The following is a 26,405-nucleotide window of genomic DNA, read 5'->3' on the forward strand; positions in this document are numbered from 1 at the left end:
TGCTGATGGCCTTGCTTAAATACTTAAAAATTGTTTTTTAGTGGTCTTTCTTTTTTATACATTCACCACGTGATTGTTTTATGTGCCAGAAATATAGTTTAAAGTGGAATGAGAATTTGAGTAAATTCAAGAAGTGATTAAATTATTTGCTTGCCTGAGATGTGAAAAACACAGATTCAGTGCCCTCTAATCATCACATTGGAAAGAGAGGCCGAAGCTGTACATGACAGAATACTGTGTGGAAGTTTGCTTTGCTCTTGCAGTGCTCTCATTTTGCTCTGCATGGCATAATTCAAGTGGAGCGTACGAGTGACTTGCTCCAAGTACAGTTGAGTTTGATGGCTAGTCTTAGTTTGCTTGTGGAAAGTATTGTCATTGAAAGGGTGAAATGTAGAGCTGAACGTTTAAAAGAAGGATCTGAATTTGTTTTCTTAATCCCTGTGAGCATTCTTCCAGTGTTGGACAAAAGGGAAATGTTACCCTTTTTCATAATCCGAGCCCTGTGTGATTGGTTTCTAAAGTAAATGCCCTGGCAGCAAACAGGAGAAAAACATTGTCTACAAGGAAGAATAAAATAACTTCTTGTCTGGACCAAATCCACTTTGTTTTTCAGTTAACTGGCCAAACCAAATGCAAAATTTTCAGAACAGCTCTTAAATACATGCACAGCTTGTGATTCACATTCTTCTAATGAGGGTGCTCTTTTGTGTTGTGTCTGAGTGGTTTCTTAGCATTTGTGAAGTGAGACAAATAGTTCTCCACTCTCCATGAGAACAGCAGGCAGCTTGTACAACAGAAGCAGCTGAGTGCTGCTGTGCGTGTGATGGCAGGCTGCAATCTCTTCTTGGTGGACTCCTGTTCACAAGAAGCTCCTGGCAGTAGGTGTGGCAAGCACTGCTGGGGTTTCTGTGTCCTCCTGTGTGAGGTGTTGCTCTCCAAACAATAGAAATGCTAGGGAATGGTGTGAGTTGCTGCTCAAGAGGTAAAATGAGCAGGGAAGATTTCCTTGAAAGAGTAGCTCTGGCTGCATGCAGGGAGCATAAATTTTTGTGTTACGTGCATTCGTCCCTTTGAGCTGCTGGACAGTTCTTAGGGGTACTGAATACAATTGTCTTGAAATGCCACTCTGTGTTCATTCACTTCACTTACCAGTGCAAGCCATGTTTAAAGCATGAAAACCCAATATACTTGGAAGTCAGAGTAAAGGATCTCATCATGGCTGCTCAGAATTATAAGCTGTTTTTGAAAATCAAGATCTGATGGAACACAGATTAGTGAGCTGAAAAATGAGTGGGTTGCAAAACACTGCCAGCTACAGCTCAGATGGGACATGCAGTGCAGAAGGGTTATTCATGTGGTTGTGTTACACAGTGCCAAGGTGTTCCATCTCAAAAAGATTGCAGATTGTGACCATCTCGGGTTATGTTTTCCAGTACAGATTACCGTAACTGAAAGAAAATTGCCTTTGTGGATTTCTCTTTAGCCAAGGAATGTTTGTTATACATTGCTCTGAAATACAATGTGATCAGTCCCAAGTAGCAATAGTAGAGTTTTTCTGGTCACAGCATGTACTGAGCCTGGATATTTCATTAATGTGAGGGTCCTGACCTGATGCTCTTAATTTCTTGGTGTTCCAAGACTTAGTCTCAGCACAGTGGAAGTAACAGCCACCTAATCTTAGGTAGAAATCTAAGGGTTGTGCAACAGTTTGCAAATTCCAAAGTAGGTCACACTTTCCCTGTGTGTGAGTCCTTTATTTGAGCTGAAGGTAACCAGAGCAGGGTGTGACTTTGTCAGTCTGAGATTTACTGAAGAGTGTTTTCGTTGGTTTCACTGATGGATTTTTTTTTAAGAGTTCTGTTTTCTAATATCAAATTTTCTGATTTTTCTGGAAACTGCTGAAGTTCCTCTGATATTTTTCTGTTCTTTACAAGTTAGGTTTAATGAGCAATCAAAGAATTGCCAAACGGTCGTATGTTGGGTTGCTTAACAATCAGGTCTTGATAATGGTATGCAGCCAAGGTGTGTTGTATGTTGACTGCTGTTTAAAAACCCAAGAAGTAGTTTGCTCTCTAATTAACGGAGTGCTGTGGTTTTTTTAATGTTCGATTCCTTTTATGAAAGTTTCTTTTAAGAAGGCTTAAAGTAGATGTGTTCTCTTTATGAGTTCACTTGGCCTTTTTGTAATGAACTTATTATGGAGCTTCACACATCTGTTGGAAAATGGAGCTTCTTATAGGCTACTGCAGTGTTTTTTCTGTTTTTAATAGGCCTCGTTTATCCTATAAAGGAACATACATTTTCTTACCTGATCAAGTGAGCAAACAATAGGGGTCAGATGTGGCAAAGACCCTAACAAAAAGCACATGTCCAGCCATCAGGGTGAGGTAAAGTCATATCGGGATTGCTTGAAGTTATTAATGGCAGTAAAATTTATGCTTCCTCCTGTTTTCCCAATTAAATTGAGAACCCTTTTTTTTCTAAGGTGGCTCTGTAGCAGCTGGTTCCAATCCTTGTTGTGTGAATATTGCCTGGGGTGTCTCCATTCCTTTATAGTGGAGGCTGGCTGTAGCACATTAAGTAACAGTTCAGCTACAGGGACCGGTCTGTTGGAAAGCAGTAATTATTTAAGGATTTATTTTAATGGTAGCTTTTTTTATCATTTGTGCTAAGTATGGCCATTGTTTTTAAAACAAACTAACAAAACAAAAACAGAAAAATCCTCTTTAGCATTCAACTTCTAATTTCCTATCAGATGTCCAAATAAAAGTAACGTGTCTAACTGACTTGAGTAGAGTGGGTGATTTAGGCAACTTTAGTATTACTAAAGAACTAGCCTCAGACATGGAGGAATATAAAACAAAGTAGAGATTCTTCAGTATCAATACTGTGCTTGAAGCAGAAATAGAATTCCAACTAACTTTTTATGCTAAAAGCCTTCCCTATATCCCTATTTCATGCCACTGGCAAATTGTGGTGATTTATCAGAAAGAAATAACTGAAATTCATGCTGTTTCTGTATTTGCTTGCAAGTTTTTAAGGACTATTGTCTAAGACTTTTGACTCTATTTTAGTACTGTTGAGTTAGAAACAAAGTGTATTGCCATTTTACAGATAGTACAGCTGGAATGTTGCTGATCTTAATACTAAAAATATGACTTCAGGTGAGTGGAAGAAGAAAACAAACAAATGTGAGGTGGCTGAAAAACAGAAATGCTTATGGCAGGAACAAGGGCAGGAGTGGAGAGATGGCAGCAGTCTAAAGATGAGGAGGCTGAGTTCTTGCAAATTTGCAAGTCCAATCAATGAAAAGGATTCCCTGAGCGTGTATTTCTACTGAGGAGCTTACAATATGTGATTGCTTAATTGAGTGAGTTCTTTTAGTTGTTTCTTTGCCTAATTTCAAGAGCAAATTAATACTTCTCGGTAGCAAGTAACCTGGTCTTCTACATGAACTGTTGACATCTGAAAGCTTTCCAGGGCACAACTTGGATGCCTAAAGCGTGACAGAACAGAACCAACCAACTCTAGTTTCCTGGAGAATCTCCCTAAGGATAGGGCACTTCTACTCTTCGAATCCGAATCGTTTAGGTTGGAGAAGACCCTTAAGATCATCAAGGCCAACCATCTACCTAGCACTACCAAGTCGACTGCTAAACCATGCCCAAACTTCTTTACCGAAAGGGCTGTTAGGCATTGGAACAGGCTGCCCAGGGAAGTGGAGTCACCATCCCTGGAGGTCTTTAAAAGACGTTTAGAGGTAGAGCTTAGGGATATGGTTTAGTGGAGGACTTGTTAGTGTTAGGTCAGAGGTTGGACTCGATGATCTTGAGGTCTCTTCCAACCTAGAACTTCTGTGATTCTGTGATCGGCACTTCAGTTTTGACTGCTTTAGCCTCGTGAATTGGTCTGGTTTGGTTTTGTTGGTGGGTTTTCTTTTTGTTAGCGAGAGACTCTGACCCTTGGAGATCTGGAGAGAGAACGGGTGGAGGCAGGGTTGCATGGGGCAGCCTTTCTCTCTGGCAAGCCAAACGGCCTGGGGGGAGCCAGCCCCAGAAAAGGGGGCCCTCAGCCCCCCCAACCCTCGTCCTTGCTCCACATGAGGGCATCTTCCGGGCCTCTCCCAAGGCAGCCGCCTTCGGCCTCGCACGGGCCGCTCCATCACAGAGCTTTGCCGAGGTCACAGTGGCCACCAGCGGGCCCGCCCTTGCCCCGGGCCCTATAAAAGGGGCCCCCCTGCCCCTGGCCCGCCACTTGCTCAGCGATTTGGTCTTCCGAAAGCCAGCGGCTGAAGGAAGGCCAGAGTTAGGAGCAAAGCAAGAGCGAGGCGAGCAGCAGCCCTTCTCAGTGCGAGGACAAGAAATTGTTCTAGGACCACTGAGGAGGATGTCTGTCTCTGCATGGATGTGCCATGGGTCAAGGGCCAGCACCTCCATCACAAGAACCATCAGTGCCCAGGAGGTGTCTGGTGCCCGGCCCAGAGGCTATTATGATCAACATCATTGGAGCCAAAGCGATGCGGGGAGCAGGCCGGCCCCTCGGAGGGACAGCAGCAGCAGGCCTGGGCCCAGCCAGAGGTCCAGTGATGACGGAGAGCGTGGGTTGGAGGGCCACGGGAAGCGGAGCCGTGCCCAGCGGTCAGCATATGATGCGGGACCCAGCCGTGGCCAAGGGAAAGGAAACAGCAGGAACTCCGTGAATGACAATCAGGCGGAGAACGGAATGGCCCCGAGGCCCGGAACTGGGAGGCGTCCTGGTGCGGCACCGTGGCCGGAAAACATGCCCAACGGACGGCAGCCTGTGTGGGCAGTCCCTGCCAGGGACTGGCTCGTCCTCCAACCCGCGGAGCCCATGGAGGTGGGTGCACGAGATGAAGAGGAAGCGATGGAAGTGGACCCACCTCAGCCACAACAAACATGGGACTCCGCCGGCAGCTCTCTGAAAAGCGTCCTGAAGGAACACCGGCAGCTGTGCAGAAGGGCTCGGCCAGCTCCGTATTCCGCATCGCCCAGGCTCCGCTCCAGGCATTAGCCTGGAGCTATGTGGCAATAAAGACCTTTGCCAGTTGTCAGGGGTTGTGTGAGTGCTTCTTTCCCATCCGGCAACCCTTGTGCGAGAGGTGGCAGCCCTTGTGCGCAGAGCCTTGAGGAAGAGCCCAAGAGAGGCCCCAGCTCCCTTCGGGCTGCTGCGCTGGGGTGACAGGAGGAGTCCCCGTGAACCACCATGCGCCTTTAAAAGTTGTAAAAATAAACCGAGGGGTGAAAACAGTAGTGTGTGAGTGATTATAGCTGGCTAAGTTCTTACATTAGGAGTGAGTTTCTATATCGGAGTAATTGGTAATGACAGACGTGGAGAAGGCTGAGGTACTCAGCAACTTCTTTGCTTCTGTGTGCACAGGTAGAAGGGCTTCCCCCGTCTTTCATTTCCCTGACCCCATAGATGGAGGCTGGGGGAGCAGAGTCCCACCCAGTGTAAGCGAAGAGCAGGTTTGAGACCAGCTGCTGAATCCAAAGAGGTACAGGTCTACGGGACCTGATGAGCAGAAGCCCAGGGTGCTGAGGGAACTGGCTGCTGGAGTTGCCAAGCCTCCGTCCATCACAGCAGAGAAGTCCTGGTAGTGGGGTGCTGTCACTGGGGAGTGGAAAAATGGAAACGTCATGCCCCTACTCTTCAAGAATTAAAGAATTGAACAAGGAGTGCTGCTCTTCAACAAGTAAAACAATGAGGAGACATTACTTCTCAGGAAGAGCGCTCAGGCATTGGGACAGATTGCCCAGGGAGGAGGTGGTGTCACCGCCCCTGGGGGTGTTCAAGGAAAGGTTGGACGTGGTGCTTAGGGACATGGTTTAGTGGGTGACATTGTTGGTAGGGTGATGGTTGGACCAGATGATCTTGAAAGTCTTTTCCAACCTTATTTATTCTATGTTTCTCTAGTTTCATTTCCAAGTTAGAGGTATTTTTTTTCCTGTTTATTCCCAATTGAAAAGGACTTTCTTGCTCTGACTGTGAGCGTCCTAAAACCCCTCTCTGTTCCTGGGCTTGCCAGCAGGACAAGGGATTTACAGGATGGTGGCTCAGTTATCTGCAGAGCAAGAAAATTGAAATTTGGCTCTTCTTTTTGAAACTATAGCCGTCTTTTCCTTCTGTGTGTCATGAAATCTGCCATATGGAACGTGCTTTGGGAGACTGATTTAAGTGTTGGTGAGTGACTTCATTCAGATAAATTGAATTGAGTTTAGGTATTTTTCACGCTTCAGGTTGAGTGCCCAGGTCTTTTTGATTATTTTGGGCAGTCTAGAAACAGAAGCATTGCTGTCACTGATAGCCATGAGATTCTTTGGGCATTGGAAGTGATACAACATGCTGGACCTTTGAAAAAACAGGAAAGAAAGAAGAGTGCATAGTGTCTTACCCCCAAAAAACAGAAGGCTTTGACGGCTACTGTGGCTGTCTTATTTTCAGATAAGCTCGTAATATTAACAAATACCAGAAATAAACTATGGTTGCTACAGAATGTAAGGATTTACCTTAACTGATGCTTTATCTTAGCGCAAATAACATTTGCAAGAATAAGGCTGGGGGGGGAACATGAAGGGTAGAGGTTAAGCAAGTATAAAGTAGCACCCTTCTCGTTGGCTGCCTGGCAGTTCGTACCCACTGAAGATCTGGCCCAACTTGCCTCTAGTCTGTTTTCCATGTTCCTGGGGAGCCAACTTTCCTCCTTTATTCTGGTTTACCTTTTACTTCACGTAGTGTTTCCTGCATTACCCAGTGAAGTGTAATTGTAGTTTGTGTCTTAATTTTGAGTCTTGATGTTTGAGTCTTCAATGGAGGCATGGAAAGAAGTGTTAAGAGCAGTGTAAACAGCTTTTCTCTAGCCCCATGAAATTTGAGGGCATAATTTACCCTTTAAATTTTTATATTTACTTAGGAGAAGCCTTTAGCTGCATGCATAGTAAAGCGTTTTTCCCCCATGCTCTTGTAGGATCACTATGTCGCTACAAGTTGATAGGTAGGTAAGATGACCTGAGCGTGTATTTCTACTGAGGAGCTTACAATATGTGATTGCTTAATTGAGTGAGTTCTTTTAGTTGTTTCTTTGCCTAATTTCAAGAGCAAATTAATACTTCTCGGTAGCAAGTAACCTGGTCTTCTACATGAACTGTTGACATCTGAAAGCTTTCCAGGGCACAACTTGGATGCCTAAAGCGTGACAGAACAGAACCAACCAACTCTAGTTTCCTGGAGAATCTCCCTAAGGATAGGGCACTTCTACTCTTCGAATCCGAATCGTTTAGGTTGGAGAAGACCCTTAAGATCATCAAGGCCAACCATCTACCTAGCACTACCAAGTCGACTGCTAAACCATGCCCAAACTTCTTTACCGAAAGGGCTGTTAGGCATTGGAACAGGCTGCCCAGGGAAGTGGAGTCACCATCCCTGGAGGTCTTTAAAAGACGTTTAGAGGTAGAGCTTAGGGATATGGTTTAGTGGAGGACTTGTTAGTGTTAGGTCAGAGGTTGGACTCGATGATCTTGAGGTCTCTTCCAACCTAGAACTTCTGTGATTCTGTGATCGGCACTTCAGTTTTGACTGCTTTAGCCTCGTGAATTGGTCTGGTTTGGTTTTGTTGGTGGGTTTTCTTTTTGTTAGCGAGAGACTCTGACCCTTGGAGATCTGGAGAGAGAACGGGTGGAGGCAGGGTTGCATGGGGCAGCCTTTCTCTCTGGCAAGCCAAACGGCCTGGGGGGAGCCAGCCCCAGAAAAGGGGGCCCTCAGCCCCCCCAACCCTCGTCCTTGCTCCACATGAGGGCATCTTCCGGGCCTCTCCCAAGGCAGCCGCCTTCGGCCTCGCACGGGCCGCTCCATCACAGAGCTTTGCCGAGGTCACAGTGGCCACCAGCGGGCCCGCCCTTGCCCCGGGCCCTATAAAAGGGGCCCCCCTGCCCCTGGCCCGCCACTTGCTCAGCGATTTGGTCTTCCGAAAGCCAGCGGCTGAAGGAAGGCCAGAGTTAGGAGCAAAGCAAGAGCGAGGCGAGCAGCAGCCCTTCTCAGTGCGAGGACAAGAAATTGTTCTAGGACCACTGAGAAGGATGTCTGGCTCTGCATGGATGCGCCGTGGGTCGAGGGCCAGCACCTCCATCACAAGAACCATCAGTGCCCAGGAGGTGTCTGGTGCCCGGCCCAGAGGCTATTATGATCAACATCATTGGAGCCAAAGCGATGCGGGGAGCAGGCCGGCCCCTCGGAGGGACAGCAGCAGCAGGCCTGGGCCTAGCCAGAGGTCCAGTGATGACGGAGAGCGTGGGTTGGAGGGCCACGGGAAGCGGAGCCATGCCCAGCGGTCAGCATATGATGCGGGACCCAGCCGTGGCCAAGGGAAAGGAAACAGCAGGAACTCCGTGAATGACAATCAGGCGGAGAACGGAATGGCCCCGAGGCCCGGAACTGGGAGGCGTCCTGGTGCGGCACCGTGGCCGGAAAACATGCCCAACGGACGGCAGCCTGTGTGGGCAGTCCCTGCCAGGGACTGGCTCGTCCTCCAACCCGCGGAGCCCATGGAGGTGGGTGCACGAGATGAAGAGGAAGCGATGGAAGTGGACCCACCTCAGCCACAACAAACATGGGACTCCGCCGGCAGCTCTCTGAAAAGCGTCCTGAAGGAACACCGGCAGCTGTGCAGAAGGGCTCGGCCAGCTCCGTATTCCGCATCGCCCAGGCTCCACTCCAGGCATTAGCCTGGAGCTATGTGGCAATAAAGACCTTTGCCAGTTGTCAGGGGTTGTGTGAGTGCTTCTTTCCCATCCGGCAGCCCTTGTGCGAGAGGTGGCAGCCCTTGTGCGCAGAGCCTCGAGGAAGAGCCCAAGAGAGGCCCCAGCTCCCTTCGGGCTGCTGCGCTGGGGTGACAGGAGGAGTCCCCGTGAACCACCATGCGCCTTTAACATTTGTGAAAATAAACCGAGGGGTGAAAACAGTAGTGGGTGAGTGATTATAGCTGGCTAAGTTCTTACATTAGGAGTGAGTTTCTATATCGGAGTAATTGGTAATGACAGACGTGGAGAAGGCTGAGGTACTCAGCAACTTCTTTGCCTCTGTGTGCACAGGTAGAAGGGCTTCCCCCATCTTTCATTTCCCTGACCCCATAGATGGAGGCTGGGGGAGCAGAGTCCCACCCAGTGTAAGCGAAGAGCAGGTTCGAGACCAGCTGCTGAATCCAAAGAGGTACAGGTCTACGGGACCTGATGAGCAGAAGCCCAGGGTGCTGAGGGAACTGGCTGCTGGAGTTGCCAAACCTCTGTCCATCACAGCAGAGGAGTCCTGGTAGTGGGGTGCTGTCACTGGGGAGTGGAAAAATGGAAACGTCATGCCCCTACTCTTCAAGAGTTAAAGAATTTGAACAAGGAGTGCTGCTCTTCAACAAGTAAAACAATGAGGAGACATTACTTCTCAGGAAGAGCGCTCAGGCATTGGGACAGATTGCCCAGGGAGGAGGTGGTGTCACCGCCCCTGGGGGTGTTCAAGGAAAGGTTGGACGTGGTTCTTAGGGGCATGGTTTAAGGATAGGGCACTTCTACTCTTCAAATCAAAATCGTTTAGGTTGGAGAAGACCCTTAAGTTCATCAAGGCCAGCCGTCTACCTTGCACTACCAAGTCCACTGCTAAACCATGCCCGTAAGCACCACATCCACACATTTCTTAAATACCCCCAGGAATGAGGACTACTGCTTCCTCGGGCAGCCTGTTCCAAAGCCTAGCCCATGTTTCCATAAATATGTTCTTTCTGATACCCAATTTAAACCTCAAGCAAGGTCAGTTTCAATAAAGGATATATCTAAATTTAGCAGCATGTAGTGCACTATTCAGTGGCTGTTTTTTTTTCTCCTTATCTAAGCAGCAGTGATGTGGGTGAGGAGCTTACTGTGTGTTTTTCAGTTTGGCTGTTCTGTGTAGAGTTCAAATAAATTGAGTCTAGTTCTCCAGATGTGCAGCTTCATTTTTGTCTGTAGCTGTAACATTAAATAAGTCAACCAAAATTAGTCGTTTATTAGTTCATTGGCTTAAAAATTACCGTTATAGTTCCTTCTTTGTTTACAAAAAAAATTAAGTGTATCCATATTTCAGATGTGGCATGTGCTTAGCTCTTTGGGGAGGGATGGGGGAAGGGAGGACACAGAAATCTGGACTTTAAGGTAGGCTTATGGTAGGATACCAGTTTCAAACACAAAGGTGGCACAAGAAGGGTTATTAGTTGGTAATTAATATCATAGCATTATTTATATAGCCTAGTCTTTTTGAATATGAGCAGACTTGCAGTTTCTTTCAGGTTCTCTTGATAAAACAAACTGATATATCCAATATGATTTATATTTACATATGTAAATCAAACCATTGTGTGTTTAAACCACACGTGGAGCAACTTAGCACAACTGTTTCAGAGTAGTCTGCAAGGCACTGTACCGGACAGAAAAATTGAGTTACATTTTTATCACTTCCCCCCAAGATTCCTATTAATTATGATACATATGAATGAATGAACTCGTCACTTCAATGTAAATAAAGTTTTGACAGCTGTGTGAGACAGTGTATGGATAAGATGTTCAGTTTGCTACATTTCCATCCGCCTACATGTATTATTTGCTTACTTTTGTAACAGCTTTGACTTAATAGTATCAGAATTTGAAGCTGAAACCAAGATTCACTCTGCCATTTTAAGAGATAATTCTTTTGGGTTCTGGTTTTGATTTGGTATAGTTAATGTTTTGCACGTGAGTTGGATAAGGCATATTTCATATCTGAAGTGGAGACATTGACAATTCTATTAGAAATGATGGCTACTTGAATTACTGATACTCTTACATTTGGATAATTTAATCCATAATTTATATTCTCATTGTTACTTTAGCATTTGAAAGCTGAATGCTGCTGCTGAAACTCAAATTGGCATTTCAGTTTTACAGCTTTAGGGTTTCTCTTTTGTTATTGCGGAGCGAACGGAGGATCTCTTCATTTCAAGCTCACAAACTCAACTATAATGTTAGGACCAGATCTTGTTATCAAGAAATCATTTTTTTCTTTAGCTTCTGCTACTGGTACCATTCGATCTTTAACCTCAGTAAGAATGAAACCTAGGATTCAGGCGCTGGTCCGCAGAACTGGCACATGGCTTCTTATTAATGTTCAAAGGCTAAAAATCTGAAGCCATTTTGAACTCAGAACCCATCGTGTATTTATTTCCCTCTCTAATTTGCAGAAAACTAGTTGTGAAAACAGCCCGAGGGACCTGATATTTTTCCATCCCAGCTGCTCCAGCTGAACTACAGCTGCAAAAAAAATCTAAGTATTGTTTCTATAAACTGTTGAGTGTATTTTATAACACAATAATTCCCACAAAATCAGTAACTGCAGTTAATGACCGGTTTGTTAAGGCATTAACTGCACTCAGCTGGGAATGACCAATTTCTCTGGAATGGCTGTATAAGAACTAAGGATAATTCAGTAACACTTTCAAATAATTATTTGGTTAATTAATGGTAAATTCTTTTGGAAATCCTATCAAAGTACTTGTGACCCCCACATTTAATATCCAATGAGTTCATTATGATTCATGTTTTATTGCCATAAATACCAGAAGAATCCATAATGACTAGGCCATTATTTTCCAGGGCTGCCCTTACTGCTTTAGGCCATTTGGCTATTCCACCTTCAGTCATAAAATGCTTGATGCTCAAAACTACTAGCGCTTGTAGGCCACAACTTTCTGGCACCCCACCAAAACTTTGGTGATTTTTATGAACACATTTGGCAAAGACCTTTTTTCTTCTCTTTTTCTTGCTTTTTCTGGTTAGGGGAATAATTGATGCCTACTGTACCAACCCATAAGGAAGCCTTTCTTGCACTGTCTGCTTTTTCATGTGTGGCCTTCTGCCGTGGTCACAAATAGCATAGAAGCGATACCTTTTTTGCTTCGGAAAGTTGTTCTTTGGCCAGGTAATGGGCAGGGTTTGAAATTTTTGCAGCCATGTTTCTGAGCAAGGACTTACCTGTGGCTTTATTCATCATTCAGATGAGTGTAAAACAAAACCAAAAGGTGATTTTGGTACCAACATGTCCAAGTCATAGTCAGTAGCTGGCAGTTGGTATTTTTGGGAATGAAGCCCCAGTGTCACAGGATGGCATTTGGCTTATTGGTGGATTTCTTCAGTCTGTCACTTCCTACCTTTTTACACCATCTTTAGCCTGCAAGATGATGCTTAGTGTTCATAGCATTGTAGCTGTTGAATCTGTTCTCTTCCTAATTTTAGACAAAGTAGTTATGCACAGTTTCCAATCAACTTTCCAATAGGCTCTATGCTTTCTTATTGAGCATGATGTTAACAATTTGCATTAAATCATTGTGACTGTGCTAAAGAACAAGCACTTCTTGGTTTTCCTGAAGTGTTTTATTCTTTGGCTCGTAAGTAGCCACAGTTTTACGTGAGAACTGATAGAAGTAGGAGGTTTCTTTTGTTGTTTTTGTTATTTTCCACTGAAGTGCTTCCACTGTTTTCTTTTAAGTTTAGTTCTATAGTCCTGTTATTTCAATGCTGTTGTGTTACTGAGAGGTCGAGGAACATCTAATGACTCCCACCAGAGGACCCTGCTCTCAGCTGAAGCTCCTAACGCCCCCCCCCACTGAATCAAGCATATGGTTTATAAGAGGGTGTACTGCAGGGCACAGAGATAAGACACCAGTAACCCAACTGGGAGTGCAGGTGGGGAAATCACTGGACGTGCACTCACTCTGTACTCTACAATACACAGTGCATGTGTGTGTGTAAAGGACCTGTCTAATCCTAACTCCATTTCATGTTCCTTCTCCCTTTAGAGGAATGCTGATGTCCTACCTTTATTCCTCACTTGTTATTTGTAAGGAGTTTTATCAAGTTTAAGTTGTGTCTTTTTCTCTTCTAAGAAGAGAGTGCTGGAGCCTGTTGATTAAACACGTCCTTGGCTTTTCCCTGGTCAGGCACAAATTTTCAGACTCTGAAGGTGATTTCTATTCCCCCCCACACCACGTGCGTGTTGCAGAATTTTACGAAATGAGCAGTAGAAACTTTTGCAAGGTATGAACAGTCACAGTGTTCAGTTTTGACTGCTTTAGCCTCGTGAATTGGTCTGGTTTGGTTTTGTTGGTGGGTTTTCTTTTTGTTAGCGACAGACTCTGACCCTTGGAGATCTGGAGAGAGAACGGGTGGAGGCAGGGTTGCATGGGGCAGCCTTTCTCTCTGGCAAGCCAAACGGCCTGGGGGGAGCCAGCCCCAGAAAAGGGGGCCCTCAGCCCCCCCAACCCTCGTCCTTGCTCCACATGAGGGCATCTTCCGGGCCTCTTCCAAGGCAGCCGCCTTCGGCCTCGCACGGGCCGCTCCATCACAGAGCTTTGCCGAGGTCACAGTGGCCAACAGTGGGCCCGCCCTTGGCCCGGGCCCTATAAAAGGGGCCCCCCTGCCCCTGGCCCGCCACTTGCTCAGCGATTTGGTCTTCCGAAAGCCAGCGGCTGAAGGAAGGCCAGAGTTAGGAGCAAAGCGAGAGCGAGGCGAGCAGCAGCCCTTCTCAGTGCGAGGACAAGAAATTGTTCTAGGACCACTGAGGAGGATGTCTGGCTCTGCATGGATGCGCCGTGGGTCGAGGGCCAGCACCTCCAGCACAAGAACCATCAGTGCCCAGGAGGTGTCTGGTGCCCGGCCCAGAGGCTATTATGATCAACATCATTGGAGCCAAAGCGATGCGGGGAGCAGGCCGGCCCCTCGGAGGGACAGCAGCAGCAGCCCTGGGCCCAGCCGGAGGTCCAGTGATGACGGAGAGCGTGGGTTGGAGGGCCACGAGATGCGGAGCCGTGCCCAGCGGTCAGCATATGATGCGGGACCCAGCCGTGGCCAAGGGAAAGGAAACAGCAGGAACTCCGTGAATGACAATCAGGCGGAGAACGGAACGGACCCGAGGCCCGGAACTGGGAGGCGTCCTGGTGCGGCACCGTGGCCGGAAAACATGCCCAACGGACGGCAGCCTGTGTGGGCAGTCCCTGCCAGGGACTGGCTCGTCCTCCAACCCGCGGAGCCCATGGAGGTGGGTGCACGAGATGAAGAGGAAGCGATGGAAGTGGACCCACCTCAGCCACAACAAACATGGGACTCCGCCGGCAGCTCTCTGAAAAGCATCCTGAAGGAACACCGGCAGCTGTGCAGAAGGGCTCGGCCAGCTCCGTATTCCGCATCGCCCAGGCTCCACTCCAGGCATTAGCCTGGAGCTATGTGGCAATAAAGACCTTTGCCAGTTGTCAGGGGTTGTGTGAGTGCTTCTTTCCCATCCGGCAACCCTTGTGCGAGAGGTGGCAGCCCTTGTGCGCAGAGCCTCGAGGAAGAGCCCAAGAGAGGCCCCAGCTCCCTTCGGGCTGCTGCGCTGGGGTGACAGGAGGAGTCCCCGTGAACCACCATGCGCCTTTAACATTTGTGAAAATAAACCGAGGGGTGAAAACAGTAGTGGGTGAGTGATTATAGCTGGCTAAGTTCTTACATTAGGAGTGAGTTTCTATATCGGAGTAATTGGTAATGACAGACATGGAGAAGGCTGAGGTACTCAGCAACTTCTTTGCCTCTGTGTGCACAGGTAGAAGGGCTTCCCCCATCTTTCATTTCCCTGACCCCATAGATGGAGGCTGGGGGAGCAGAGTCCCACCCAGTGTAAGCGAAGAGCAGGTTTGAGACCAGCTGCTGAATCCAAAGAGGTACAGGTCTACGGGACCTGATGAGCAGAATCCCAGGGTGCTGAGGGAACTGGCTGCTGGAGTTGCCAAGCCTCCGTCCATCACAGCAGAGAAGTCCTGGTAGTGGGGTGCTGTCACTGGGGAGTGGAAAAATGGAAACGTCATGCCCCTACTCTTCAAGAGTTAAAGAATTTGAACAAGGAGTGCTGCTCTTCAACAAGTAAAACAATGAGGAGACATTACTTCTCAGAAAGAGCGCTCAGGCATTGGGACAGGTTGCCCAGGGAGGAGGTGGCGTCACCGCCCCTGAGGGTGTTCAAGGAAAGGTTGGACGTGGTGCTTTGACTGCTACTGTGGCTGTCATATTTTCAGATAAGCTCGTAATATTAACAAATACCAGGAAATAAACTATGGTTGCTACAGAATGTAAGGATTTACCTTAACTGATGCTTTATTTTAGCACAAATAACATTTGCAAGAATAAGGCTGGGGGGGGAACACGAAGGGTAGAGGTTAAGCAAGTATAAAGTAGCACCCTTCTCGTTGGCTGCCTACCAGTTCGTACCCTCTGAAGATCTGGCCCAACTTGCCTCTAGTCTGTTTTCCATGTTCCTGGGGAGCCAACTTTCCTCCCTTATTCTGGTTTACCTTTTACTTCACGTAGTGTTTTCTGCATTACCTGGCAAAGTGTAATTGTAATTTGAGTCTTAATTTTGAGTCTTGATGTTTGGGTCTTCAATGGAGGCATGGAAAGAAGTGTTAAGAGCAGTGTAAACAGCTTTTCTCTAGCCCCATGAAATTTGAGGGCATAATTTACCCTTTAAATTTTTATATTTGCTTAGGAGAAGCCTTTAGCTGCATGCATAGTAAAGCGTTTTCCCCATGCTCTTGTTGGATCACGATGTCACTACAAGTTGATAGGTAGGTAAGATGACCAGTCACCAGAGAAGCACAAAAGACAGGGAACACTTCATTTTGTTTGCTTAAAACAGAATTTATATGCTTTAGCATAGTCTTTGCTTTTATTTTAATAATAGCCTGATCAGCTTTCAAAGTTCGTCATTATCCTTTACCTAGCTGATAAATTTCTGGTAGGTTGAGATAAAAGTTGTGTTTTGTTGGTTTTTTTTTGTTACCTCTCACCCTCCCCTCGTTAGGTGATCTGCCAGTTAGATCCAAAAGGTCAGCTATGTTTTTTAGGAAAAGAATACTTCAGGAAAGAATACTTCACTGTTGTATAGCAACTGCCAGAAGGGTTTCATGGGTTTTTCTGGTAATTCAATTTTAAAAAGAGACACAAAATGTGCATTCTCAGGATAAAGACAACCTATCCTTGCTGCTTAAAGGAAATTCCAGTTCCCAATGATGTATGCAGATGAAAGATTTAACTGGCTTGGGTTGGTTGCTCTTTGAGGTCTTGATTCTTTGCCAAAGCATGAGAATTGGTCCAACTGAAGTACAAGTGGGAGGTAAGATATTTCTGAGCTGTATGAGACCTGTGAATTAATTCTGAGTTGGTGACCTTATTACATACTGGCCTAACTAATATAAACATCCAGTTGTATGTGTTATCCCATATATAGCCAGTATCCTTCTAATGCGGGGCTAGAGGAGAGCTCAAGACAGTCCTCAGTCCAAATTTCAGCAGAGAGTCAGGACCAGGCATATCTATGTTTTTCTTAGCAAGCATTTATGCGTTTGTCTAAGCTGTTTTTATAGTCTTCCCGTTAAATACTTCATAGCCTGCTCATTTAAGTTGCTTCAATTTTTTTTTTTCCTTTAGAATCTTTGTTAAGCATTAACGTGCAAATAAAATACACTATTTTCTTTGAAATGTATGAAACACAAGGCACCCACGGTTTAGGATAATAAAACAATCAGCGTGTGATTTACGTGAAAGGCACTGGTTTCCTTCTACGACACTTTTTAGAGCAGTAGTTCTTATTTATCTCTGTGACATTGATGCGTTCTTTGGTATTTCACTTTGAGACAAGCTTATCGTTTCAACAGGAATATCCACAGCTAAACCAGCATTACATTTGGTATTTAATTTCCTAGCTGGGATGTGATGAAGGCTTTCTCTGGATGGTCCATCATTAATAAATGTTCCTTTCAGAAAATAGATTCCTTGCAAAGTGGTACTAAGGAAATGTTTTGAGGTGCTGGGAAAAGAGGGAGTAGTTGGCATTGCCTTTGTTCCCTCTTTGCACAAAGACATTGTTCACTTGGATATTCCAGACAAGACCCTTTAATAAATGTTGCATTTCTGTTTTAAATTTTCCCTTCCTTAATTAGGATTTTTGTGCTTTTCATTCCTCCCCTTAAATGTTTATAGTACTTAAAGTGCAAATCTTGTTAATGTTTGTTTGTTGTTTTTTTTTTCCTTCTAGCAAATGAAAACTACAAACAAGTAGCCATGTGCATTCTGTATCACATAAGCATGGACGATCGCTTCAAATCGATGTTTGCCTACACAGACTGTATCCCGCAGGTATGTGCTTTATGTCTGATGAGGTCCCAATGACAGAATCACAGAATTTCTAGGTTGGAAGAGACCTCAAGATCATCGAGTCCAACCTCTGACCTAACACTAACAAGTCCTCTGCTAAACCATATCGCTAAGTTCAACATCTAAGTGTCTTTTAAAGACCTCCAGGGATGGTGACTCCACCACTTCCCTGGGCAGCCCATTCCAGTGCCTCACAACCCTCTCAGTAAAGAAGTTCCTCCTAACATCCAACCTAAAACACCCCTAGTGCAACTTCAGCCCATTCCCCCTTGTCCTGTCACCAGGCACGTGGGAGAACAGACCAACCCCCTCCTCGCTACAGCCTCCTTTAACGTACTTATAAAGAGCGATAAGGATGCCCCTGAGCCTCCTCTTCTTCAGGCTGAACAAACCCAGCTCCCTCAGCCGCTCCTTGTAGGACTTGGAGGTGTCAAGATGCATCTTGCTGTGTGCACATCTTTTCCCCACTTATTGCAGAGCTCGCACTGACACCCACAGGTGAGAATGGGAACAGGCATGATGCTGCTGAGTCAGTAGTGAGCCACCTACTCTTTAGGCAGTCTGACTGTTCTTGCTGTGTTTTGATGGTCCTCAGAAAAAGGTCGGGTGACAGATATTTTTATCAGTACTGCTGAGCCTTGAGATACATCGAATTGGTGAAAAATTCAGGGTACTCGATAAATTTCTGTGGAAGATTGGGAATACTTGAAAGAGATAAAAAACTTGTGCATAGTAGATCCTTAGGGAACCTCATGGAAAGTATTTCCTTTGCTGTTTTAGAAGCTATTCTTTTCTGATCCCATTGGGTATCAAAATTTCAGTGTCTCCTGTGTTACAGGATATGAACTGGAAACCAGCCAAGCAGTGTTGCATTGCTGCATGACAATTCCTTTTCCAACTGCAGGCGTGTGCAACAGTTGGAGACATGAGGGCTCTTCACTAATCTTTCAGACTACACTTTTTCATAACTTTTTATCTCCAGCCATAGTCTCTGACCCATGCGCAGACACTGTTTCATGCTTTTAGGGAGGTATTTTATGTGTACTTCCTTGATTTTGGGCTGTAGCATGTTTTTTAACAAACAGTGAATACTCTCTAACCAATCTCTCTGGGTCCTGATGAGGCTTGGCGTTGAGAAAGCCTGCGTTGCATAAATGTAGAAAGCTCTCTGGTAGCTCTTTCAGAATTGCACCATTGTATTTTCTTCCCTGCCAAACATGTTTTTAACATCAAATACATCGAGAATGGGAAGTTGCCATGGAAAAAATTCAGAATGTTTCTGGTCATTATTTCATGACAAAAATTGTGATGTTTTTCCAAATACAGGAGGGTTTTGGAGAAAAGAGAAGGGAGAACTGGTGGGAATAATTAGTGTATGTTACCAAATGTTCTTGCAAACATCCTACTGGCTACTTTTTCTGTCACAGAAGTAACTTTGTTAAGACATTTGCATGATACAAGGGACCTGCTTTGTTCTCAACAGTCACCTGCCAAACAAATTCACTGTTTCAGGGCTCAGTTATGATTTGCTTTTAGGGAATCTTGGCTTGCATCTTAGATCCCCAGTGTCAAACATAAGGAGATGAGGATCTTCAGTGAAATCATACAGTGAGCTTTAGTAAACATCATTGTTCTGATGGGCAGTGGCTGCTTAAGGTAGTGTTTGTAGGGCTTTATCCAGAGCCTGCTGGAACAGGAAACAATTCCACTGCCTTAATTGGACTTTGGATAAAACTGCAAAATTTGAAAAATACCTATGGCTATTGATTCTTTAGTGGCTGATGTAATATACAGATGATATCTGCAGGCTGTTCAAAAAGGACAAGCTGGACAACTGGAGATTTTATTTAAAAGTTAGGACAATTGTTAAGGAAAACAGAGGCAGCAAAAACCACAGAAGTAGATATTGCATCAAGAGAAGAAAATGACCTTTTTCAAGGACTCCCTACTGTCTGATTCTATCCCAGAAAACTGAATTCTGTCTTTAATAACAGTGCGTGCCCTTCAGTGGCTTTGTCTCCTTGAGGAAAGGTGTACATCTGAACTGGCAAATGCTCGATAACGGATTTTTAGCTGTTGTAGAAAATCCATCCCCTGTTGTCTTTTGAACATGTGAGGTGCTTGAGGAGGGCTTTCGCATGCTGTCCCAGGTAAACATCCTTGTGGCTTGAAGGAGTTAGTGGGTGCTATTCTAGTAACAGTTAAAAGTGAGTATTAACAGTTCATTCTTGTTTAGACCTCAGCAATGCGTGTTTTGTTTAAATAGGTGCAAATGCCATCCAGATGCTTATAAAAGCATTTATTGGTAATAACCTGGCCAATCAAAGGGCATGGTTAGGCAGTGATGTCATGGTGATATTTAATATTTTACCGCAGAGCAGTGTGCAAGGTTCTCTGCAGCTACCCACATGTTTTCCACCACGGTTGTCCTGTTTGGCCCCTCTTTGATCTATAAGCTTCTTTTCAGCTTAATGCTGGTAAACGTCCTCTCTTGACAGCACCCTTTGCTCCTGTCCGCCATTATCTGCTGAAGTTCAGAAACCAGAGCATCACTTCAAACAGCAGAGTTAGGGAGTAGCCGGTCAGAAGAGATTCCTGAGGCATGCAGTTCTGGCATAATCATTCAAAGATGTTTGAGCTGGGCTCGGGGAGGGGGTTGGACAGAGGTGTATGTGAGCAGAGAGCTGTGGGGGTTGGCCTCTGGTCACTGGTAAATAAGTGAAGGCAGGTGCCAGAGAGTCTAGACACAGTGATTTCAGTCCTGGTCTGTGGTATCTGATACTCAATATGGGACTTGTCTGATTGAACACTACTGCCTCTTCATTGCACATGCTGCAGTCTTTTTACTGCCTTCCTGTTAAATCAGTAAAAGATGACAATGGACATAGTAAAAGCAGAACAAATTTAATTTTAATATTTCCTATTTGGCAGCAATTACTCTTCCTTTTGAAGTGGCACAAGAAGCAATCAAATTAAATGAAGACATAATGGGAAACATGGAGCTCGTACGAAACTATTATTTTAAAATTTGAACAGCTTTAATTGAAACTGGATATATTTTTCCTTTTTATAGAGAAGTAGCTCAGTAATTAACAGTGTAATCCCTTGTTAAACATCTAATTTCCACAGATTTTGTATTGTGTAAGTAATGAGAATGTTTCCCTTCAAATTGTTTGAAGGGCTTTAAAAATCTATTTTTAAAGGTTTTGTAACAGAAGAGTTGCAGGGGGTGATTTTTGAATGCTCATGTTCTACTTGTTAAGTGGCAACTTTCTTCTCTGGTTAATTCGGTCTTACGTGATTGTCAGGCTTACGGATTTAATAAACTACAGGTTTTATAAGTTCTTAAAACAGCGTAAGGAAATCTGATTCTACCTTCTTAAGAAAGGGAGGAAGAAATCAGTGATGGCTTTTAAATCAGTATGTGAAAGTCTCAGGGAAAAAAAGATTAATAACTGTTGTAACCTAAAAACGTATGGCTTTGTTTGGGCTCTGTTTGGAATTGACAGCTTGCTATCTCGTGATATGTAAACATACTGAATTGCTGCACAAAAATACTTCAGAGTGAAATTCCTGCAATCCTATTGTTCCTGTTTTTAATTTTTTCCCTAAATAGGTTGTTTATCCACTTTCTCTAGTGCTTAATGCATTACAAACCGTCTTGCCACCAGGGGGCAAGCACACAAACACGTAATGATAGTTGCATTTTTCTTCCTGCACCCCTATTTGAGAAAAGCTGAGCTAAATATATTTTATTTTGTCTCACTTATCTTTAGGTTCAGTTGTTTCTACTTCTAGTAATCTCAGTCTTGTCATCACACTGCAGTGCCTTGTAAACTTGACGTGTCTTATGAACTGAGCAGGTTTTAGGAGCAAGCAGGGTGATATCCTACAGCCCCTCAGTAGGGAAGCAGTGCAACTTGCCTGCTCTGCGGTTGGAAACAAAGAAATGAAACGGATGTAGAGTCATGTTCATATGTTCAATATGCCATTTCACAAAACGTTCCTATTGAACAAAACAATTCTAGATAGCCTGAGATGTAATGGACAATACAGGCTCCAGGTGTATAAAATGATGACAATCTATAGGTTATTTGCTGAGGAATCATCTGGGAATTCGCAGTCAGAACAGTATTATAGGCAATTGTCTATTTATGTTAACCTAGGTCGTTTCTTCCTGTTACCAAAAAAACCCACAGGATTACTGCTGAGAAATCTTCGATATATGGCCATGTTCTGCTATAGGAATTAAAGGTGCAGAGGTACAGCATGTTGTTACAGATGCAACACATTTTGCCTATAAACAGAGTCATCTGAAAGCAAAATAGAAGTAGAATTATTCTGCAATTAAATATCTGTTTAGAGTCATAATTTTATTAAACTACTAGGTATTATTCTGAATTTATATGGAACTAACTTGTTTCTGTATTAAATCTACCTAACATTTGAAAACAAATTTATCCATTTGCAAGTTTAAATAACACTAAAAAAAAAAAAAAAAAAAAAACAAAGACAAAAAACCCTCAGTGGCAGCAATAAAATGTAACTAACCCAAGTTATTTTAAGGTGATGAGTGACTGCCATTTTTGGCACTCTGTATGTGCATTGTTATCCCCAAATAATGGAACCATACGTCTTGTGCCCTTGACTTTTATAACTTTACTGTGCCTGTAGAAATGCTGAATATTTAAAAATAAATACTGGACTTGACATCATAATACTGCTCTTCTAAAGCTTTGGAAAGATTAATGGCTTAAATGTGCTTGTGTTTCTTGGCAGTTAATGAAGATGCTCTTTGAGTGTCCTGATGAGCGAGTTGACCTGGAACTTATTTCTTTCTGTATTAATCTTGCTGCTAACAAAAGAAATGTGCAACTTATCTGTGAAGGTAAACATATTCAGATTTTAGTGGTTTTTTTTGTGTGTGTATATATATGTATAAAACAAATACATAGCTGTTTATAAACTTACATATATTTTCTAAAAAATAAAACTGTTTTGGGTAAGATTGCAAACAAATGACTATATCCTCCCCAGAATTGGTCTTGGTGGCAGGAGTGAAACCAAGTAGTGACGTATGCCCAAGTCTCTCATATATGCATGAAGTTCTATAAAATATACTGATGACACTACTCTAGGAAAACATGGATGTATGAAGAGATCAAGGTTTCATTCATCCTGATGCCCAAAATCCACCTCCAGCTAATTGGTGTTTAATCTGCCACTACCATCTTTTCATTATTTTTTTAATTGAGCTTCTCTGACATTCTGGTATTTTATATGGCATAGATAGATGTCTGCATTTTGTTCAGTAGCTCTCTGTCTTGCTCATTAAGTTTCATTATTTTCATCCTAGCAGCTTTAAGTGGCACATTATTATTTGGTAGCTCTCATTTTAATCTGTGCTCAAAATTTTAACTGTGGACTACTGTAAATAATTTATTAGACTTTAAAGTTAAGGGAAAATTGAATCAATGGATTTTGAGGCGAGTAATCCAATTTCAGATTTCTCTGTGTAGCTCTGTAGAAGGGGGAGATCCAATTTGATACTAAAGAAAAAAAAAATCAAGTTGTAGCAGTTACTAGATGGGCAAGGTGATCTTCTGGAAACATAACTATAACAGTGCAACTTGCCTGCAATCATGTACTGCAGATCTGCATGTCTGTATGTGCATTCTCACACACAGCTCGATGTGACTGGTAAATGATCTTGTAAAACCACAATTATGCATTTATTCTAGGGTGGAGAGAGAAGTCTCTGAGCTAGTACAAATGGTTGTGCTGCATCTCCACTGACAATAGGACAATGGTTCAGATCTAGAACCTTGATCTTAATAAATAACTGGAAATATCTGAAGCATTCATCTAATTTTTTTAGTAGTGTGCCACCAGTACATGTAGTTGTTTTACAGAGGCTATAGAATTTATACAGAGTAGTTCCTTCTTTTCTTAAACTTGGAAGAAGCAGTAGTTCTTGTGTAGATTCTTCACTTTTTTCTATTTAAACTTTTGGGTTTTTGCTCTTCTGTTTTGATAGGCCAGTACATTTCTCATTTTTATTTTGAAGACTTTCTAAGTGTTTTTCTTTTCAGGAAATGGGTTGAAAATGCTAATGAAACGGGCTTTGAAATTTAAGGACCCATTGTTAATGAAGATGATCAGGAATATTTCACAACATGACGGGCCAACTAAAAACCTGTTTATTGTAAGTATTACCTGTTCCCTAACATGATCTCTGATTCTTCCTACTGGAAAAGTCTGGCTTTGGAGAGCTGCTGTATTATGGCTTTGCAGATGCCCAGTTTGTTTTTTCTTGTCTGTTATGGGCTGATTCGTATTTATGTTTTGTTTTAGGAGGGTATCTCAGTTGATAGATAAGGATTTGGTTTTCTTACTACAGGGAAAATGCATCCTAAGCTCCATCCAATAAAACCCTGTTCCAAAAGGAACAGAAAGCACAACTGCTGGGGTGCATGTCGTAACATTTAATGGTTGTTCTAAATAATTGCTTTTAGAGTTAGAAGGCAAAATAAGGGGCTTTTCACTGGGCCAAGTGGTCTGTATGAGTGGATATTCTAACAATTTTGAGTTCTTATTATTCAGTTAATCATGTAAAGCTGCCTTTTCCAAAAAAAAGGGGGGGGGCATCATTGTTATTGTGGAAATTAAGTGTACTGTTAAAATAAGAACTCAATATCAAATTGTCTTAAAGCTGTATGGAATTAATAAGTGAAATTTATGACTCTTCTCTGTTTGAAAACCTTGTAGTCATTTCTTTAAAATCTTTGGGGAAGATGGCATTGTTGTTGTCACTAAGAAAGCATGGCGTTCACATTCTTAATTCCTTTATTTTCTAATAGTTTTCTCAAACTTTGTTATTGTGTGCAGTAGTAACTTCTTTTGGAACACCTGAACAAATGATTCACATCTCCTGAAAGTGAAAGGACTGAGAGGAAGAATGCTGACATGCTTGGATTGTGTTTTTCAACTGAAAGTGAATCTGCTTTATTAGCCCTTGTTTCAAGAGAAGAGTCTCCTTTAGCTTTCTTTAGAGAACTAGTTTTGATTTGACCAAGTGGTGGGTCCTTCAGAACCCCAGGTAGTTTGCCTGTAATATGTTATCTGTCTGCTGTGTTTTCATTAGGATTATGTTGGTGACTTAGCAGCTCAAATATCGAATGATGAAGAGGAAGAATTTGTGATTGAATGCCTGGGAACACTTGCAAATTTGACCTTACCAGATCTGGATTGGGAACTTGTGCTGAAAGAGTACAAACTCGTTCCATACCTCAAGGATAAACTGAAACCAGGTCTGTACAAAGGTTGATTAGTCTTTCGAAGTAGTCTCTCAAAGAGTACTTACAGAGTGCTCTTTCAGAGTAGAGCATATTCACCTCCAACTTGTGGTTGTTTGGGGAAGCATAACACTGAAAAACAGCATTATATATAGAAACAAAATACAACTGCCAGAAGACTAAGGGCTTCGAAGAGGTAACGCTTTCTGCCTTTTGTCTTCCAGGTTCTGCAGAGGATGACCTCGTTTTGGAAGTGGTGATAATGATTGGAACGGTTTCTATGGATGATTCTTGTGCTGCTCTACTGGCCAAGTCTGGAATCATTCCTGCGCTCATTGAACTTCTAAATGGTATTTTGTCTTGTCCTTCACAGATGTTTCGCTGCCGTAGCTGTGCTGTAACCAAATGCTCCATTCATTTTCTCTTGCAAGACAGGGCTAAGTGTTTTGTATATAAAAGGAGGCGCAATTGCTCCATTATTGTTAAAGAGATGTTTACCTAGAGGTTTTGGATTTGTTTTTTTAATACCTCCACAGCTCTAGCTGCAATCTGTAACCTTTCTATTTGACTGGAACAGGGAAAGAGGCACACAGTTTGTACTGTCAAATGATGAAGTCTCATGCATACCGCTGAACTATCTAGCTGACATGTAGGAGCTGGGCTTTCTCTAAGCATCAAGAACTTCTAGTTGTGAGATCTTAAATTGTGGTTTGTTTTTTTTTTTTCCCTTTACAGCTCAGCAGGAAGATGATGAGTTTGTCTGCCAGATCATCTATGTCTTTTATCAGATGGTCTTCCACCAGGCCACCAGAGATGTCATTATCAAGGAAACACGTATCTTTTTAATGGCCACACATCTAGAATCACAGCAGCTAACTTACTGATGTTTGGCCCATAAACCTCTTGTCTCAGAGGTCTTGGTAAATGGTTTATTTCAGCTGAAGGAAAAATCCACACAGCCTGGGCATGTGGAAGGACTGCAGGATGGATAGTACAGATTAAAATTTGGTTTGCTTTGAAATAGGGCAGAGGTACAACTGGACTGGATCCTTCACTTCCTATCCAACCTTAATTATGCTGTGAATTGTTTTGCCAATCATAGTCCATAGAAAAAGTAACTTAAAACATAGATAAACTTCTTTCTCTGCACTCTTATATGTATATATTGCATAGTTTGAAGTACATTAAAGTACTTAAGTAGCATTCTTTCTTGCATCACTCTGGATACCATAAATAATAAGAAGAACTGTACCGTTCCTCAAATTTTATGCTTAGCATAAGTCTCCTCGCTTCTTCCTGTACCTAGACTTTGATTTCTGTTCCTGGCTTTCCTCTTTCTCCTTTTTTCACTTGATTGTTGTGACTAAATCTGTTCTTTGGTTTCCTCATGTTGTGGATCTGTTCAACTTTTGATATGGTACTTGTAACTCCTATTCAGTCATTACTACTAGAAAATGTTGTTTATATCTGTAATAGTAAAGCACCAGCATTCAAGTAACACTTTTCTCATTCGGTTTGAACAAGTCTGGTAATAATTTTATCATTTGCACCTGACCTTTTTTTTTTTTTTTTTTGAGACAAGTACACTGGAATGTTTTTTGAGAGAGGGGAACACCCTAAGGATTACGAAAGTAACATTCTCAAAAGATTAAACTATTCCATGGAAATGGACTAACATATTTTAGTCAAAAAGGCACAGGTGCATGGATTTCCCCTAGCAGATAAGAATATATTTACTTTATAAGGGACAAGTAATTTTTCTTCACAACTTTTGAAGGATATTTGGATATCTTAAAATGTGATTAAAAAGAAAACACCAACAACAACAACAAACAAAAAAATGGTGGTGGGAAGGCTGCTG

The 26,405-nt window shown here is 43.3% G+C and overlaps 1 protein-coding gene across 2 annotated transcripts in view; it reads left to right on the plus strand.

Moving 5' to 3' along the window:
* KIFAP3 (kinesin associated protein 3) overlaps positions 1-26,405 on the plus strand; it is a 74,497-nt gene that overhangs the window by 17,179 nt on the left and 30,913 nt on the right. For both annotated transcript variants that reach the window (XM_027463585.3, XM_072041853.1), the window contains exons 11-16: positions 17,131-17,231; positions 22,029-22,137; positions 23,342-23,454; positions 24,394-24,559; positions 24,769-24,894; positions 25,280-25,378. In XM_027463585.3, the coding sequence (XP_027319386.1) occupies positions 17,131-17,231; positions 22,029-22,137; positions 23,342-23,454; positions 24,394-24,559; positions 24,769-24,894; positions 25,280-25,378 (714 nt within the window). The remainder of the gene's footprint in view (positions 1-17,130; positions 17,232-22,028; positions 22,138-23,341; positions 23,455-24,393; positions 24,560-24,768; positions 24,895-25,279; positions 25,379-26,405) is intronic.

Source organism: Anas platyrhynchos, chromosome 8 (assembly GCF_047663525.1).
Source record: "Anas platyrhynchos isolate ZD024472 breed Pekin duck chromosome 8, IASCAAS_PekinDuck_T2T, whole genome shotgun sequence".
Lineage (NCBI taxonomy): Eukaryota > Metazoa > Chordata > Aves > Anseriformes > Anatidae > Anas > Anas platyrhynchos.